We start from the raw sequence: 17,700 nt of genomic DNA on the forward strand, positions 1-17,700 counted from the left end.
AAGGAGTGGAGAACAGATTGTACAAGGAAACTCACTGTTCTGTCCAGTGTTATGCCTATAGTAAATGAGAAAATGGCCACAGAGACTTTAATTAAGAGTTAGAAAATCCTTTTATGTGTGCAGATGGATGAATGCTATGATAAATGGGAGCCTTGTGCCACCCTTAAGCGGGGTTCGAGATTTATCATAGAAACATAGTTTAGATGTCAGAGCACGTACATATGCTCAGGGGAAAATGACAGTTGGTCTCAAGTTTTCGGGGAATACTGCCTATTCCTTTTTTCACTTGTTTTAGAACTTGGGAACCATATGTTTTTTGAAATGTGAAGCCAGTACTTGTAGCTGTAGCAGGCGAATGACTGAAAGACAGAAAGGAAATGTTGAGTCCAGGAATACAGGAGCCTGTCTTAAAAACTGTTTTTTTTTTTTGCCACTGATGGGACACTTTGTGATGGCAACAAAAACCACCTGTTACCATCTGTGGGAATGAAACCACGCGTGACTTTTCAGTGGCTTAGTGGAGCCTGGCTATTCACATTAGAAAGTTAGTGTTAAACATGTACACACTGTTCTATTATGAAAGGAACCTGGCACTTCAGCAAAAGGGAATGTGAAAGACTTTTATTAAGATTCAAAAAGTAGTAATCTAAAACTTCAAGCCAACTCACATAAAAAATGTAGGTTTGTTTCACATCACTCATTACATAGGCATCGTCCTGGTCATGTGGACCCACTTTACAAATATACAAATAGTCCCTGCTGTCTGCTATGAATCCTTTAATCTGAAGCCTGGCTTTACTTAACAAATAAAAAACAAAAACCTGTCATCATGTCCAAGAACAATAAGGCACCCAAACACCTGTATCCAAAAAAAGACAAACTTGAAAACTCTGAAATGAAATTTGATGTTATCCAAATCAGGGACATCTATTTCAAACACCAATTTCTGTATTTTCCAGAATGTCGATATCATATAAAAGACAAAGAAACACTATTTCTTAACTTCATTTTAACATTTATGTATCCCACTCTTTCAGTATTTTAAATGCAAAGCATTCTAGCTAATTAGTGGTCTAGCTTGGGAACCTCTCTCTCATCACATTGGTCATATGGGAAAATATCTGTGTAGTTCAAAAAGGCTGTACCTGTTGGTTAACCTGGACAAACATTAGAAATTTCTTGGCTTTCAGATTAAGAATCATTATCACCATCAACTACGGATCTTTTAGTACAGTAAGAGGATATTTACTGTGGGGACACAAAGGAATAAAATATCCACTTTGTCAAGAATATACAAATGGAAGTTGTATGGACTGTCAAGGTTGTATGGACTGTCAAGGGGGAAGAAAATCGCAACTGCTGCAAGAGAAGGTGGTTTGGAAAGTCCTCATGATCTTGAACTTTAGTTTAATCCTTGCAGGGAAGGAGTAAGGAGAGTAAGCTGTGTAAAAGGCACAAACATTCTAATGACAGATGCCTGGGCAGGGAGGTAGGAGTCAGTTTTTTCTTTTTAAAAACATTTCCACAGTGCCATGAGGAATAACAACACTTTTGGAACAAATATTAGTAAGTTGTAATGGTTCTTTAGTATATAGATTGGGTCAGAGGAAGGCTGTCCTCAGAAAAGGAAGGAGGTAAAGAGGATCTGAAGGAAGGAGGCATTAGATTGAGAGGACCTCAGACCAATTTTAGGCTTAATAAAAATATGCAGGTGTGCAAACACTACGGTAAGTCCTTCAAGTGAAGTGTTTATCTTCCTTGAGAAACAGTTATATTCCCTAAAATGTACACTTTGTAGATAGGTGGATAAGCAACAGAACAAACACATTTGATCTTCAGGTTGGCCTTTGATAGCCTTTTAAACTCTGCAAAGCAACCCACCTTTGATAATCAAAGGGAAGAAAATTCAATTTCAGTGATTGAAACACCAAATTCTGATCTGAGATGTTCCCAAATTCAGAAAAATAAAGAGTAAACTTACCTGTTAATTCTGTTGAGAAAAACACCTCAACCCATTCCTACAAATTTTTTATTTGTTAAACAAAAACATGACCCATGGTTTCAGGTCAATACAGTTCCTAGTGAGGAACTCTAGTGGCAGAGAGAAGGGGCTGGCTCAAAGGATTCAATCTTCCATTTCCTAAACCAGTCTACCACACTCCGGTGGGGAAAACCTGGCTTAATAAATACCAAGCTCTGAAATCCTTTTTCTTTAGAAGAGAGATTTCTCTCAGTTGCCTAATTGTGTTTTCAGGTGGAAGCAATAAAAATTAAAATGCTAATATGCTAATGCATAACATATATTATATGCTAATACCCAGTGTGCAGATAGTAAATCTGGAACAGCCTTTAGTGCCAACAGACTTAATATTATTTTCTAGGGCAACATGCCCACTTCAACTACACATGAACTGAATAGTATATCTTACACTATTCATTTTTTTTTTTTTTTCAGTCTGGGGATTGAACTCAGGGCCTCACACATGCTAGGCAAGTGTTTTACCACTGAGCTACATCCCCAGTCCCCACTATTCACCTCTTAAACCTATCATTGCTCCCTAGAATTTTTCACTGATATTAAACTGGGCTAGAGAAAACTGATGAAATGTCCATTAATTTTGCTATTATAAATACTTTGACAAAAATATCAGGTTAAAGTTAATAGCTAATATAGTTTTGGAATATCTATGGACATAATTTTCCATATAAGTTCAATTCCTCACATAATCAGTTTTAGGCTGTAGAATGATTCAGGTTGGTCATTTAAAAAAGTAAATAAACAAAGTAAAGGCATTCTGTCCATCTACAACTACACACACATAAAAAAAAAAATTAAAGAAAATTTCTTTCATACTAGTTGTTTTTTTTTTTTTTTTGGTACCAGGGATTGAACCCAAGGGCGCCCAACCACTGAGCCACATAGCCCTTTTAATTTTGAGACAAGGTCTTGCTAAGTCCTTAGGGACTTGCTTAGTTGCTGAGGTTGGTCTCCATCTTGTGATCCTCCTGCCTCACCCTCCCAAACTGCTGGAATTACAAACATGCATCACCATGCCTGGCCCTCTTTCCCACTAGGTTAAACGGCAACTTGAGGCAGGCCTTTGTACAGCTACATCACAGAGACCAGCAAATGCTACCTCATTCTCTGTAAGCTCATAAAAACTGTGCCATGATACTGATAGAGCCAGTATCAACCATTGACAACCCAGCATAAATGGTCCAAGAAATCGTGTTTGTTTTCAACAATGGGGTAAATTTTCAAAAATTTTAAAACAGAAAGTTATAACACATTATAAAAAAAAGCTACATCCACTTTGTTCTGGCTTAGCTGAAATCTGGCTGCTATCAGTTAACAAGCAGCCTGGGGAAACTGACAAAAAGAATCCAAGCCATGTAGCTTCTGAACACCTGGTGTCCTGAGAGGACTCTAGAGGGTGAAGGTTATTTTTTAATTTTTTTCCTGATCTCAATTAACAATTAAATATTCTGTTGGGGTACAAATTATTTCCTGTCCCACAAACTTTAAAAACAAGGCACAAAATCCACATTAGAATATAAGTTTTTTAATTTTTATAAATAACTTATCTGTTACAAAGATAGTTTACCCAGCTAAATCACAAAACCATCAACTCAAGATATCCAAATTACGTTTTATTAATAAAACAAGTAAAAACTGATTTATCAATCTTCACATAGAACTGCAGATGAAGCTGAAAAACAAGGCCTATTTTTAAAACAAAATGCATCCAATGTAAGGGCTCTGGGTCTACTGCCTAATTACCTAGGATTGTCATATTTCTTTCCATATACATAATGTAAAGCCTGGAAGCTGAGGCTTTGACATTCATAGAGATCACCGTAATAATCCTGATTATTTAAAACAGCCACTTGCAAACATTTACAGTGGGTGACAGTCTACATTACCTCCTGTCTTTTACTGTATTTCAGCACTTCCCTTAGCCCCATTCTAAGCACTGATATATAGTTTCATAATTCTTTTAAAATGCATACTGTTATCTTTTCTTGATTCCATTGAGTTATATACATTCCTGATCATCTGAATACTTATTTTCCTTACAAAAATATATCATCAAAATAAAGAGATGCTTGAGGTTGCTTCAGTGTTCAAGTTTGCTTATTTTTCTTTTTTTCCAGCTTTTCTTCAGTTGTCCTAAATATGAATAGCCTTGTTTTATAAATACACGTTACTGCCACCAAGTCAGGTTTAGAAACAGATTGTCCCAACAGTAAAGCATTTAAACTTCTTTCCAAATAAAAGGGCTGTCGGTACTGCTGCTGTTGCTGGTTTTGAAACTGTACTTTTCCGATAAAAATCTCCTGTGAAAGTTCTGTGGGGCACCAAGCAGATGAGGCACACTTTGCGAGTGGGTTAAAAATACCTTCTGTTTTAAGCTTCCCCATGGAAGACAAAACACCATGTTGTGCCACCCCACTTCTAAAGTCAGCACACAGTGTGACCTACTGACATAATTCTTGTAATACCTTCTGCAGTTCATTGTGCAGCATCTGTATGTCTTCACAGAACATTGGCACCCATGAGGGCAAAGTACAGGGTAAGTAGAGGAAAGTTATTTTGTGCATAGTTTCATTTCATTAATGCTTTTTTATTTTACGACATTGCTTCTCTTAGGTAAGGCTTAAAAAGGGACATGATCGTGCTTAATCACTAAAAGGAAAAAAGAAAATTAGTTAACAAAAGGCTATTACACTATACATATAGAAATATAAGAAAATAATAAAGAAGAAATCACTTAAAGCAGACTCGAGAGATCTGTACAGTAGGAAAAGCTTTGGGGTATTTCACTGCATGTTTGTACAGACAATGCATGCTGCTTTCCTTTTCATCTTGAGACCCTAGATTCTGGCTTCACAGAGACATTTTCAGGGAAGACAAAGACAAGGCCAAGAGTACCACAGATGTGTGAAAGTCTTCCCCTAGCCAATGGCACTATGCGGCTGCAGTTTTTAAATAGTTAAACCTTGTTCCTTCTCTTGTATGTAGTGTTTCACTGAAAGCTTTAAAAATAAAAAAGCTATCATTCTATTTCTTCCTCCTGTCAAAATTCAGTAGTGACACGAGGGGAAAAAGTACTGGGAACACCTTGGCATTAACATAGTGAGAATTAGCTGTAACGGGCTCCTGGTAACACTGTACATGGTCAGGCAGCAGGCAATCAAGTCTTTCAGCAGATTACCTTTCAGGTGATGGATTTCAACTGCCCGTGACATTATACTGAGGTATTATTAGCTCTGTGGGCTGACACTTAATATTAGCACAACACCATCTTGTCACACCTTCCATTTGACAAAATCCTATGTAGCAGTGAAATGTTGCCCCGATGACAGACTAGTTTCTTGAACTTTAGATGTGGTTTTAGAGAAGACATAGGGCCTTCTGGCTCAGAAATGCCGTGGCATCTCGCACTGTTCACAGCGGATTAAGGCTGGATGGTTCAAAAAAGTACAGGCAGTGCAATTCCACTGAGCCCCCTCATCATCGTCTGCGTCTTGAGTCTTTGGTGTTTTGATGGTAGACCTTTGATCTGTAAGAAAGAAAAAAATTTATTTTAAAGGCAAAGATTACAAAGTCTGACAAATTATGGCAACTCTAAATACCATTTGTACTGCATTGCATGAAGCAGTTTGTTAATCAAAGGAAGCTGAAACTGACACGTGCTTGACCACTCCAACCTTCACTGAGCTGGTACTTCTCCTCTGCGGAAGAGCAACACAGACATGATAGAACCACCCCCACATCTCCTTAAGGGAGAAAACAGCATCAATTCCCCCAATTTAGAGCAGAAGAGAGGATACCCAATAGCAAACTTTCTGTAATGTCACTTAAAATCATAAAAGTGTCCAACTGCAAAGCAATACTGAGCGTATTTACGTCTCATTTCTCACTGAAGTCATCTTTGTATTTCCATTAAATGTTCTGTATCTACTGAAAACATAAATCTTGGATAACATAAATCAAATATAGAGAACCAATTTCTTATCTTATTTAACTGTATCAAAAATAGACCTTGAAGAAGTACATAGTATAAAACTTCTACCAAATTTTCTTACTTTTTAAAAATCACATTTACTATGGTGGAATAGAAATGACCTTAGGTGGTAGTAGCAGTAGCCTTTTCATTTTGTTGAAAAGTTTCCTTTTTGTGCAGAAGCTCTTAAGTATGATGCATTTCCACTTATGTATTTTTTGCTTTTGTTGCCATTTCCAAAAAAATCATTGTATAGAACAATGTCAAGAGGTCTTTTCCCTATGTTTTCTTCTAGTAGTTTTATGACTTAAGTTTAAATCTTAAATCCATTTTGAGTAAATTTTTGTATACGGTGTGAGGTAAGGTTCCAATATCATGCTTCTACTTGTGGATATTTGTTTTCCCAATATCATTTTTTTAAAGAGGCTATCATTTCCCCATTCTGTGTTTTTGGTAACCTTGTCAAAGATAAGCTCACCACAGATGCATGTACTTATTTCTGTGCTCTCTGTTCTACTACTGGTCTGCATATCTGTTTTTATGTCAGTACCATACTGTTTGGTTATTGTAGGTTTGTAATTTATTTTGAAATAATGGGGTCTTCTGTTATTCCTTTGGCACCCTGAAAGTTAATCTGTGAGTTACTTTGAACAATATTAGTTCCTCTAATCTGTGAATGGAGGATGCTTTCCATATGTGTATTTATTAGTTTCCTTCATCAGTGCTTCTTAATTTTGGTATATAAACATTCCACCTCTTTGGTTAAGTTTATTTGTATTTATTCTTTTTGTTGTTACTGTGAATGGTATTGTTTTCCTGATTTTCCTTTCACAGTTCACTGTGTATAGAAACCTAATTGATTTTTTTTTTAAATAAGCTTTTCATATTTTTTAAATAGTTTTTTTTTAGTTATATATGGACACAATATCTTTGTTTATTTATCTTTTATATGTTGCTGAGGATTGAACCCAGTGCCTCTTATGTGCGAGGCAAGTGCTCTGCCACTAAGCCACAACCTCAACCCCTAATTGATTTTTAAAAAAATTTTTAGTTGAACATGGACACAATACTTTTATTTTACTTATATATTTACTTTATGTGGTGCTGAGGATTGAACCCAGTGCCTCATGTGTGCAAGGCAAGCACTCTATACCACTGAGCCACAACCCTAGCCCCCCTAATTGATTTTTGTACGTTGATTTTGTATCTGTAATTTTACTACATTCTTTTATTAGTTTTTTGTTGTTGTTGTATCTTTAGGCTTTTCTACATATATTGTTGTCCTATTTTATCCTTGGGAAATACACTGAATGGCCCCCAGGGGATGCCTGAAATCATGGATCACACTGAATTCTATATATACCATGCTTATTCCTATACCTATATTTATAAATTAGGCATCATGAGAGATTAACAATAACTGATAATAGAATAATTATACTAATATATTGCAACAAAAGTTATTTTAAACTTACTGCTTTTCAGAACATGGTTGACTGTAGGTAACCAATATGAAAGCAAATGCAGATAAGGGGTGACCACCATACAATCCTGTCTTCTGCAAACAGAATTTAACTTTCTCTTTTTTGATTTGGAAATCTATTGTTCATTTTTATTCTCTAATTGCTCTCGTTAGGACTTTACACTGTGTTGAAAAGGAGAGGACACAGTAGGCATCCCTGCTTTGCACTAGCTCTCATAGCGGAAATCTTTCCATTTTCTCCCACTGACTATGATGTTATCTGTGTTTTTCAGACATGGCCTTTAGTATGTTAAGTTCCTTCTACATCTATTTTGTTAAGAGTTTTAATCATCAATGGATGTTGAACTTGGTCAAATAATTTTTATGCATCTACTCAGTTGACCACAACAGCTTTTACTTTCTATGTGTTGTATCACACTGATTTCTGTAGGATGAATCATTCATTCTTCCATCTTAGGGATCAATCTCAATCATGGAATATGATCCTTTTAGTGTGTTACTAAATTTGGTTTGCCATTATTTTAATGAGGATGGGGATTGTAGCTCAGTAAAAGAGCATTGCCTAGCATACATGAGTCTCAGTACTATAAAATTTTTTTTTTAAATGAAGCTTTTATGCATTCATGGTTCAGCAGGTATATCACTTGTGAATATATCTATAGATATCTGGTCTGGAGCTTTTGTTGTTGTTGTTATTGGGAGATATTGTATTAGTTACTTATTTGTTACTGTGTTCAGGCTACTACTTCTTCAGTTTTGGTAGGTTATATATTTCTAGGGATTTACCCATTTATAGATTATTGAGTTTGTTGGTGTAAATACACACACATACACACACACAGTAGACCCTTATAATCCTTTTATGTTTGAGGCTTCTCAGTTCTGATTTTGAATCTTCTGTTTTTCTTAATCTCTCTAGCTATGAGTTTGTCAACTTTATTTTTTCAAAAAATGTTTACTTCTTAATTTTTATATTGTTTTAAAATTCTCTGATTTATTTTTGTGCTACTCTATTATTCCCTTCCTTCTACTAACTTGGGGTTTAGTTTGTTGTTCCTCTAGTTCCTTGAGTATAAAGTTAGATTGTTTATTTGTGACCTTTCTTCTTTTTTTTTTGAACTTACCTCTTTGTATTATTTTTGTTTGATCTCATAGGTTTTGATATGTTGTTTTTGTTTTTCTCAAGATACTACTTAAATTCCCTTTTCATTTCCTCAAAGATCCAATGGATGTCCAAAAGTGTGTTGTTTACATTTACACGAATTTTCTGGTATTCTTGTTAATGATTTCTAGTTTCATTCCACTGTGGTTGAAAAAGATAATTGGAATGATTCTGGTCTTCTTAAATTTGACTTAGTTTGTAAACTAACATGTTGATCTACCCTGGAGAATGTTCCATGGGACCTTGAGATAAATGTATATTCTTTTGCTATTGGGTAGGCAGTTCTATATTGTTTGTGCCTTCCTTTTGAACTGATCCTTTATCATTTATACGTAAAAATTATATGTATTAAGATTTCTTTGTGTTTAGAGACATATTTAGACTTAAAAATCTATTTTTTTCTGATACAACCACTCATGATTTCTTTTGGTTACCATTTACATGAAAAATCTTTTCCCATCCCTTCACTTTCAGCCTATGTATGCCTTTAAATATAAAACAAGTCTCTTATAGATAGCACATTGTTGGATCCTGTTTTTAAAATTTCTTTTATTCCACATTTAAGGCAATAATTGCTAAGTGAAGACTTATTACCATTTTGTTGTTTCTAGTTCATTTGACAGCTTTTTGCTCCTCTTTTTCTCTTTTGCTATCTTCCTTTTATGATTTTTTAATAGTGAGTACTTTGCTTTTCTTTTTATCTATCTATATGAGGGTTCTTCTTTGTCATTAGCTTGACACTTGCATAAAATATTTTAACTATACGTTTCTATTTTAAGTTGATGATAACTTCAGTTGCATACAAAATACTATACTATACTTTCAGCACCCTCATCCTGTCATTTTGTGTTCTTATAGTCAAAGTTTGCTTTTAAAAATACTGTATATTCATTAATATAATTTTAATATTTTAACTTTCATATTAAAGTAAATTATACACCATGACTGTAATGTTATAGAACCTGTATGTATATGTTTACATATTTACCTTCAATAGTGTGAATTATGCATTTGATTTCATTTCTTTACTATTTTAATGCCTGGATCAAAACATACAGACATATTTTGACATGTGTCAATTTGGTATGCATATATTCTGTGACTATCAATGATGTAAAATGACACCAGGTAACATTTTCTGAAAACCATTCATCTGGAATTCAGGATATTTTGATTACGTAAAGTCATATCAATATTAAATAAAATAGGACACTATGAAAAAATAAACTTCCCTAAAAGTGTCATCATTTATCTAAATTGAAAGAATACAAATTTTTGCCCTTGATAATTTATTTTAAAACCAAGACTTGCTATTTTGGGAATACAAAGTTAATCTCTAAGGTCACATGTACTGCTATTTTTTTACTTTTTTATTATTTTTTTTTTTAGTTGTTGATGGACCTTTATTTATATGCAGTGCTAAGAATCAAACCCAGTGCCTTACTCATGCCAGGCAAGCGCTCTTGTTACAACAGGAGCCACAACCTCAGCCCACATCTATTACTTTTAAGAAGCTAAATACATTACACCTTTGCATCCTCCCCAGCCCCCAGCATATAAATGAAAATAAACAAACATCTTCCTAATAAATCCACCCAAGAATGCCAAAGTTTGAAGTACTTCTAGAGTGGAAGGTTGTTAAAAATAAAAAGTTTCTAAGATCTTGCTTTTCAAAATTAACAGTTTTCACACTTAATGGATACACTAACCTTTGGGTTTTGGTGGCACAGGACCTACAAATCCAATATTGTCATAAAAGTTATGAATAGCGCTGGGGTTAAAATGTGGTCCTGAAATATATAAAAAGTAAATATATCAATGTTTATAGTCCAAAAATACTTATTTTATTTTTTAAAGCAAGCATTTCTTTCTAAAAATGCTACAGTATAAAACCAAAGAAATGCTTTTCATTATCTTCATCTCTATCTCAAATTATATGTAAGATTTCAAAAACATATTTCAAAATATAGGTATAATATAACATTCATACACCGAGATAAGTGTTAAATTGGGGAAGAAGTAAAACTAAAGATGGTAAGAAAGAATTAGAAGCGACCCCTGTTCTATGTTACAAATGAAAATAACATAAAATTTAAAAAGTAACTTTAAATTATCAAGCATGGACTTGAACAACTAAAGAGCCTGGCCCCAAGTAAGTATACAAATCTTGTGCTAATGTGATATAATGGTTCAAATTTTTTACTACATGAACATTTCTTTTCTTCAAAGTTTAAACTGCGGCATTTTTCTATGAATGTTTCAAGATAAATAGCTTACCAATATATATTTTTTTAAATTTAAGTAAAATCAATCATCTTTCAGTTTAATGAATGTTGGAAGACACTCCAAAGTAAGACTGAGGATTTCTTTTTTATTAATTTCCTTCCTTTCCCTATTTTTTTCTATTTTATATATTTCTATTATTTCCCCAATTTCAGGATTAGTTTTAAGTGATAAAATTTTGCTTTAGTTTTCTATGGAAATGAATTAAGTCATAAACATTTTTTTACTACAATAAGAAATTATAGCTATTAATAGCTAATTATTACTGCTAATAACTGCTATTAATAGTTCAAATATAAAAAGCTACCATTGACCTACAAATGTATAATCTTACTTTCATCATCTTCTCTATTTTTTTCAATTAAGGCAGTGCCATTGAGATGGGAATGCATAATTCTTGAAAGGACAAAAACGAAACATTTACATGGATACATCTGTTAATTAATAAACATCACAAAAGATTCTACACACACAAAAGCAATACATCTGACCAAAAGTGGATCTGAAGTATATAAAGTGTATCAAGTGACTTCTGAACCAAGTATGTACTTATTTTGGGGGGCAAAAGAGGCAATAAAAATCTAATGTTTCTTTAGCATTATCATCTGGCTCCAAACTGAGGTAGTAAAATTATGACTGATGAGTTCGTTCTCAGCCACAGGAAAAGAGTTGGCAGATTAATTCAATGAATTTCAGCTGAGTATGCACTGAACTTTACCTCGGGCTTGAAAAAGATCAATTTCTTTGGTTAAGCAGTCAATGTCAATCTGGAGTTGTCTATTACAACTTCTCAACTGCTGCATTTCTTCGAGCTGAAAAATAATTCCATGTCAGAAAGATTTGCATTGAAATCTCATGTTATTAGTTAAGAAAGAATGGAGTTTTTGTCAGGGAAAGGTAAGGACAGAAAAACAAGTATGAATTTAAGAACATTTGTAGAAAACTACATCAAGTCTTTTGACATTATGGCATACAGCCTATTCTCAGGTTCAAGCACAGAGGTCACCACAGTTACATATGACTTACCGAAGGTATTTGGGATATGGAATTTGATCTTTTCAGGCGCCTTCGAGTTAGATTATTTTCCATTTCATTGACCTCAGATTTTAGTTTATCCAGCTTTTTCTTTTGAATCTCAAGTTCTCTTTGAAGTCGTTCCATTCTGGCCTTCTGGTGTACTAACAGAGCTGCAATACATATTAGTAAACATGAGGACCCGCCTACTTCAGTCAGTTAACCTTTAAGCAGACTTGGGAAAAGAAAACAAATGAATATTTCTGCGCCAAACAGGAACTGTCAAGAATCCCAAAACTACATTAAAACAAAATATTTTGAGATTAAACATTTAAAATTCCAAAAATAATTGTTTTAATTATTTAAACAAATGTCACTTTATTTAAAAAAATTTTAGGATTTGGAGTAAATCCACTTTATGGCCGAAGACAGTGATTTTAGCCTATTACTTTTCTAAAGATTCTAGTCTAGTTAACCTACTCATTGTTATCTAATTCACATCTGACATTTGGAAAGGATAAGCCCTTTTACTCCAGAGTAACATATTTATTTTTTGCATGAGATATTCTAACATTAAAATTATATATATATTTTAGAAGGGAGTGTGGGAATAGGGTGAATACATGTTGGTGTATGCAACAAGTAAAACAGGAAGACTGATTACAAGCCGCCTGAGTGTTAACATTAAAGTATTCAAATTGAAAAGTAAAAATAATACCATTTACAGAAATTGCTTTTTATTTTCTTACACTCAGACCATATTTTGTGAAAATATTTTATACACACACACACACAGTTTGTAGTACTTGGTATTGAACCCAGAGCTTCACGCATACTAGATAAGCACTCTACCACTGAGCTACATCCCCAGTTCCCAAGATTTTTAAAAGAAACAAAATAAGCAATCAATCTTGAACCATGAACTCCCTGAGAAACCTTATTAAGCCTTGAAAACAGGGGTATGTCTTTTTGATCCATCTCTGGACAACTGAACCCTCATCCTTTCATCCTTTAGTATATACTGGATTGGAAATAAAGGTACTTGACCTATTTTTATGAGATAGCAGCTTGGGATGATTCTATCTTGAGGAAATAGGCAGATGTGAAAAAATACCTTAAATCTCTAGAAATAAAGTCCTTTGAAATGAAAAAAGTAAAAAAGATTAAATAGAAGATTAATAGTCAAAGACACAGTTGGTGACCTATAAGATCGATCTAAGAATTTTACCCAGAATGTACATATAGCACTAGAAAACATGAAGGAGGAGTTAAAGGATCTCACATACAGTCATATACTATATATTGACATTTGGGTCAATGACAGCCTGCATACACAAAAGCAGACCCAAAACATTATAAAATTCCCACTGCCTAACACTTTTACTGTGTCTTTTCTATGCTTAGACAGATTTAGATACACAGATAACTACCAGTGTTTTACAATTACCTACAGTTTTCAGTACAGGTTTGCAGCTTAGGAGTTACAGGCTGCATCACACAGTTCAGGTATGTAGGAGGTAATAGCATTGAGGTTTGTCTAAATACATTTTAGGATGTTTGCAGGATGAGAAAAATCAGCTAATGATATATTTTCAGAACCTATCACCATCATTAAGTGACCCATGACTGTACATCTAAAAAGGAATACCAGAAGAAAACAAAGAGGCAAGATGTGAAGAGATACTAGCTGAAAATGTTCCCAAATAGAAGAAAATAACAAATTCCAGAAAATAATGGAATAATTTGCTCATCTAAGAATACAGATGATTAAGACATTTTCAAAGTCTGGGTGATTTCATCAATGATAGATGCCTGTTGAAATAACTACTAAAAATGCTTTTTGTTAAGATGATGATGAAATACAAAGGGACGAAGGTAAGATATCTGAGTAAATCTATGAAAGAGGAAAAAACCATGGTGGATGTGGGGAATGACTGAGATGGTCTAAGGGAAAGTGAAACTAAAATCTTAGAAAAGAGTAACAAGAAATTGGAAGTATGAAAAATTAGAAAGTATGCTAAGGTCTTCCAACTGTTCAGAGTATCCTCAAATGCTGCTAAGACAAATACACATGTTAGTTTCTAAATTAAATATACAGCTTCTATATTAAAATGTAGTTTCTAAACAGTAATAAGAATGTTTAGTTTTGTTTAGTTTCTAAATTCAGTGACAGAACAAAGAGAAAGAGAGAAAATGTGATTAAGCCTAAAGGGCAAGTAAGGAGGTTTAAAGGAAAAAAATAGAAAACAAAACCAAAAAGCTGACAGAAGCAGTTCCAATTTTATTAGTAATCACAACAAAAGCAGCCCACTTAGAAGTATTGGTTGAATCACAAGAGATCAGCACACCATATTTTAAAAATTCAGTTACATGCTATTTATATGAAAACATTCCAAATATAGTTCACTCATCCATTCTTAATAAACTGACAGCCCATTATGTGTCAGATGCCATCGTTGGCCATTTGGGAAATGAGGCAAAAGCCTCTGCCATGGTGGGGTGCACACTACAATGGCAGGAGAGGCTGGGGCAGGAGAGGCTGGGAGGAGGGTAAGAACAAGACTGCATAAGTGGTCAGTGAATTATACAGGACGAATCTGGCCTGTTTTGTGAAGAAAGTTTTGTTGGAATCAGCCTTACTCATTTGTTTACTTAATGGTTATGGGTTTTTCCTGTTATAATAGCACTTGAGTTGTTCTGACAGAAACTATGTGGCCTGCAAAATCCTAAATAATTTACTATTTGACCCTGTACCAGACCACATAGTGCCTTGCTGACCTTATTAAAAAGATTCTGAATAAAATGAAGACCACATCAATGCACAAAAAGGTATAAAATAAAAGGATTAAAGTAAGAACCTTGTACTTCAAGCACCCTCTCACAGGCACAAAGTGAGAGTAGCCAACTGTTGGAGGTCTGAGGACTGTGGTGCACTGAAGGTAAGGACAAAAGCCAAAGTCCAATAACCTAAGAAAAAGAAGTGTCCCCACTTCTGGGTGATAATATGATTCCCTTCTATTTATTTCCACACAACATTTGATATTTGACAAAAATTTATAAGATACACATAAAAGCACGAGAAAAGCCCAACTCATTATCCAGAAATAATGCAACCAACAGAACCATTATCAAGGTGGGCCAGATGCTCTAAGTCCCTAATAGGCTAAAGGGTTGAACTTAAAAGGTGGACAATGTGCAGACAAAGAAGCACAATTTGAGATGGTAGAAACTGCAAATGAATCAAATGCTAGAAATAAAAAATACAGTAGCAGAGAATAAGAATTCCTTTAACAGGCTTATCAGCACTAGGCACACCAGTTCTGTGGTGATAGAATGTGAATGTGAAGACAGAAATGACCTATATTCAACACAAAGAAAAAAGTGGAAAAGAACAAAGAATTCAGGAGTTGTAGGACAACATGAAAAGCATGTGTGTAATTGGCAAGGAAGAAAAGAAAAACAAGACAGAAAAAATATTTCTGTCTTGGGGCTGTAGCTCAGTGGTAGAGCACCTGCCTCGCACGTGTGAGGCACTGGGTTCTATCCTCAGCACCAAATAAAAATAAATAAATAAAGACATTGTGTTCATCTACACCTAAAATAAATAAATAAATAAATAAATAAATAAATAAATAAATAAAATTTGAGGGCTGGGGATATAGCTAAGTTGGTAGGGTGCTTGCCTTGCAAGCTCAAGGCATTGGGTTCAATCCCCAGCACCACACAAAAAAAAAAAAAGTTAATGAAACAATGAATTATAGATCCAAGAGGCCCAGAGAGCCAAATAATATTTAAACTAGAGAAAATACTTATGTCACATCCTAGTCAAACTACCTAAAACCAAAGACAGAGAAAAAATCTTGAATGCAGCTAGAGATTTTTTTCCCTTTGTGCTACCGGGGATTGACCCAGGAGAGTTCATGCATACTAGGCGAGTGCTCTACCACTGAGCTACATCCTCAGTCCTTTTAAAAATTTTTTATTTTGGACAGGGTCTTGATAATTGCTAAGGCTGCCTTGAACTTGAGATCCTCCTGCCTCAGCCTCCTGAGTAGCTGGGTATGCTTAATATAGATAAATCAGGCAAAAATAAACTGAAATAAAGTTAGTCTATTCACTTCAGAAATACTTCTTTTAGAAAATAAATTTGACTTTAGGATAAAATGCTTTATGAGACTACGAGGTTCTTAATGCTAAAAGGGAAAAAATGCTAATACATGATTCTCATTCTAAATGGAAAATCAAAAAAGATATTCTAATTTATTTTCCAATAGTGCATCATAAAGCATAAATTCCAGGATTCTTTTAGTCACAGCTCCTCTCATAATTCCCAATCTGGTATTTTTAATGTTTCTATCTTAATAGGAAGTAAACCAGGTTGAGCTACAGAGAAGGCCAATATTAACTTTTAACAGTGGGCAAAAATCTGATTTAAAGATTTAAAATTGAAGTGGCCTGTTATGATTTGGATCTGGAATGTCCAGCAAAGACTCATGTGTTGAAGGCAAGGTCCCTAATGCAATAATGTTCATATATGGGGCTTTTAGGAGTCATTAACCTCATGAAAGGATCAATTCAGCATGGCTGAATGGACTATAGGAAGTGGTGGAGACAGCAGGAGGTGAGACTTAGATGAAGGGTTGTGACCTTGGGGACTATATATTTTCCCCAGCTCTTTCCCCTCTCATGCTCTGCTTTCTTTCTTTCTTTCTTTCTTTTTTTTTTTAATATTTATTTATTTATTAGTTGTAGTTGGACACAATACCTTTATTTATTTATTTATTTTTATGTGGTGCCGAGGACTGAACCCAGGGCGCGCATGTACTAGGCAAGCTCTCTAATGCTGAGCCACAACCCCAGCTCTGCTTTATGACCACACTAACTGAGCAGCGTTGCTCTGCCATTCCTGCCATGATGTTCTGCCTCACCACAAGCCAATGGAACCAACCAACCACCATGGACTGAAACCACTGAAACTGTGAGCCAAAATAAAATTTCCCCCCTGCAACTTGTTTTTCTCAAGTATTTTGTCTTATCAATGGAAAACTGAGTAACACAGAGCCACAGTTGCTACAGGTATAGCTATGAAGGAAATGGTTTTGAAATTAAACAGCAAATTTTTCAGAACATTTCTGAAACAGAAAATACTGCATCCTTGGTAATTCATAAAGAGAGAAGTTTTTGCAATGGCTAAAGATTTGGCTATGATAAGTCTGAGATTCTAAAGTAAAATATTGCAACTCTAGTGTCTTAAAATTATTTAAGAGGTACTTCTTTCCAGTTTTAAAAAAATTTTAGTTACAAAGACTGTATTACTTATAAATGACATACTCGGTTTAGGATCTCTTAAGTATGTCTCTTAGTTATAAACAAGCTAAGTGTGATATGAACACAGTATAAAAGGGCAATTTCTTAGCAATTCTTTATGCCTCTAATTACTTTTCACTTATAGGTTGGGGTTTTTAGATAGGAATCTGAGGAAGATAAACTACAGAGAAGAAAAGGAGGTTAATGTGAATTTCTAAAAAAATTATGAAAATTCAGCTAAAGCCAAACTTTCTTCTTTAGCTGTGATTTCTGCAATTTTAATCTCTGTTGTACAAAATATTACCCAATCCCTGTACGTTATGAAACAGTATTGTCAGCTTTATTCTGAAGAAGGATAATTATAGTAAAGACACTTCTGTTCTAATCAGCCTCCACCAAAAGACCAGAGAGAAACACAATTATACTTCCAGGGTACAAAAGAA

The 17,700-nt window shown here is 34.4% G+C and overlaps 1 protein-coding gene across 3 annotated transcripts in view; it reads right to left on the reverse strand.

The window, feature by feature from the left end:
* Positions 1-3,630: 3,630 nt before the first annotated feature.
* Tab2 (TGF-beta activated kinase 1 (MAP3K7) binding protein 2) overlaps positions 3,631-17,700 on the reverse strand; it is a 75,575-nt gene continuing 61,505 nt past the window's right edge. For 2 of the 3 annotated variants that reach the window (XM_071612920.1, XM_027939440.2), the window contains 4 exons: positions 11,963-12,123; positions 11,655-11,748; positions 10,363-10,443; positions 3,631-5,564 (listed from right to left, as the gene is read on the reverse strand). In XM_071612920.1, the coding sequence (XP_071469021.1) occupies positions 5,422-5,564; positions 10,363-10,443; positions 11,655-11,748; positions 11,963-12,123 (479 nt within the window). In that variant the 3' untranslated portion in view covers positions 3,631-5,421. The remainder of the gene's footprint in view (positions 5,565-10,362; positions 10,444-11,654; positions 11,749-11,962; positions 12,124-17,700) is intronic. The other variant, XM_071612921.1, reaches the window with a different exon arrangement.

This window comes from Marmota flaviventris, chromosome 6 (assembly GCF_047511675.1).
Source record: "Marmota flaviventris isolate mMarFla1 chromosome 6, mMarFla1.hap1, whole genome shotgun sequence".
Lineage (NCBI taxonomy): Eukaryota > Metazoa > Chordata > Mammalia > Rodentia > Sciuridae > Marmota > Marmota flaviventris.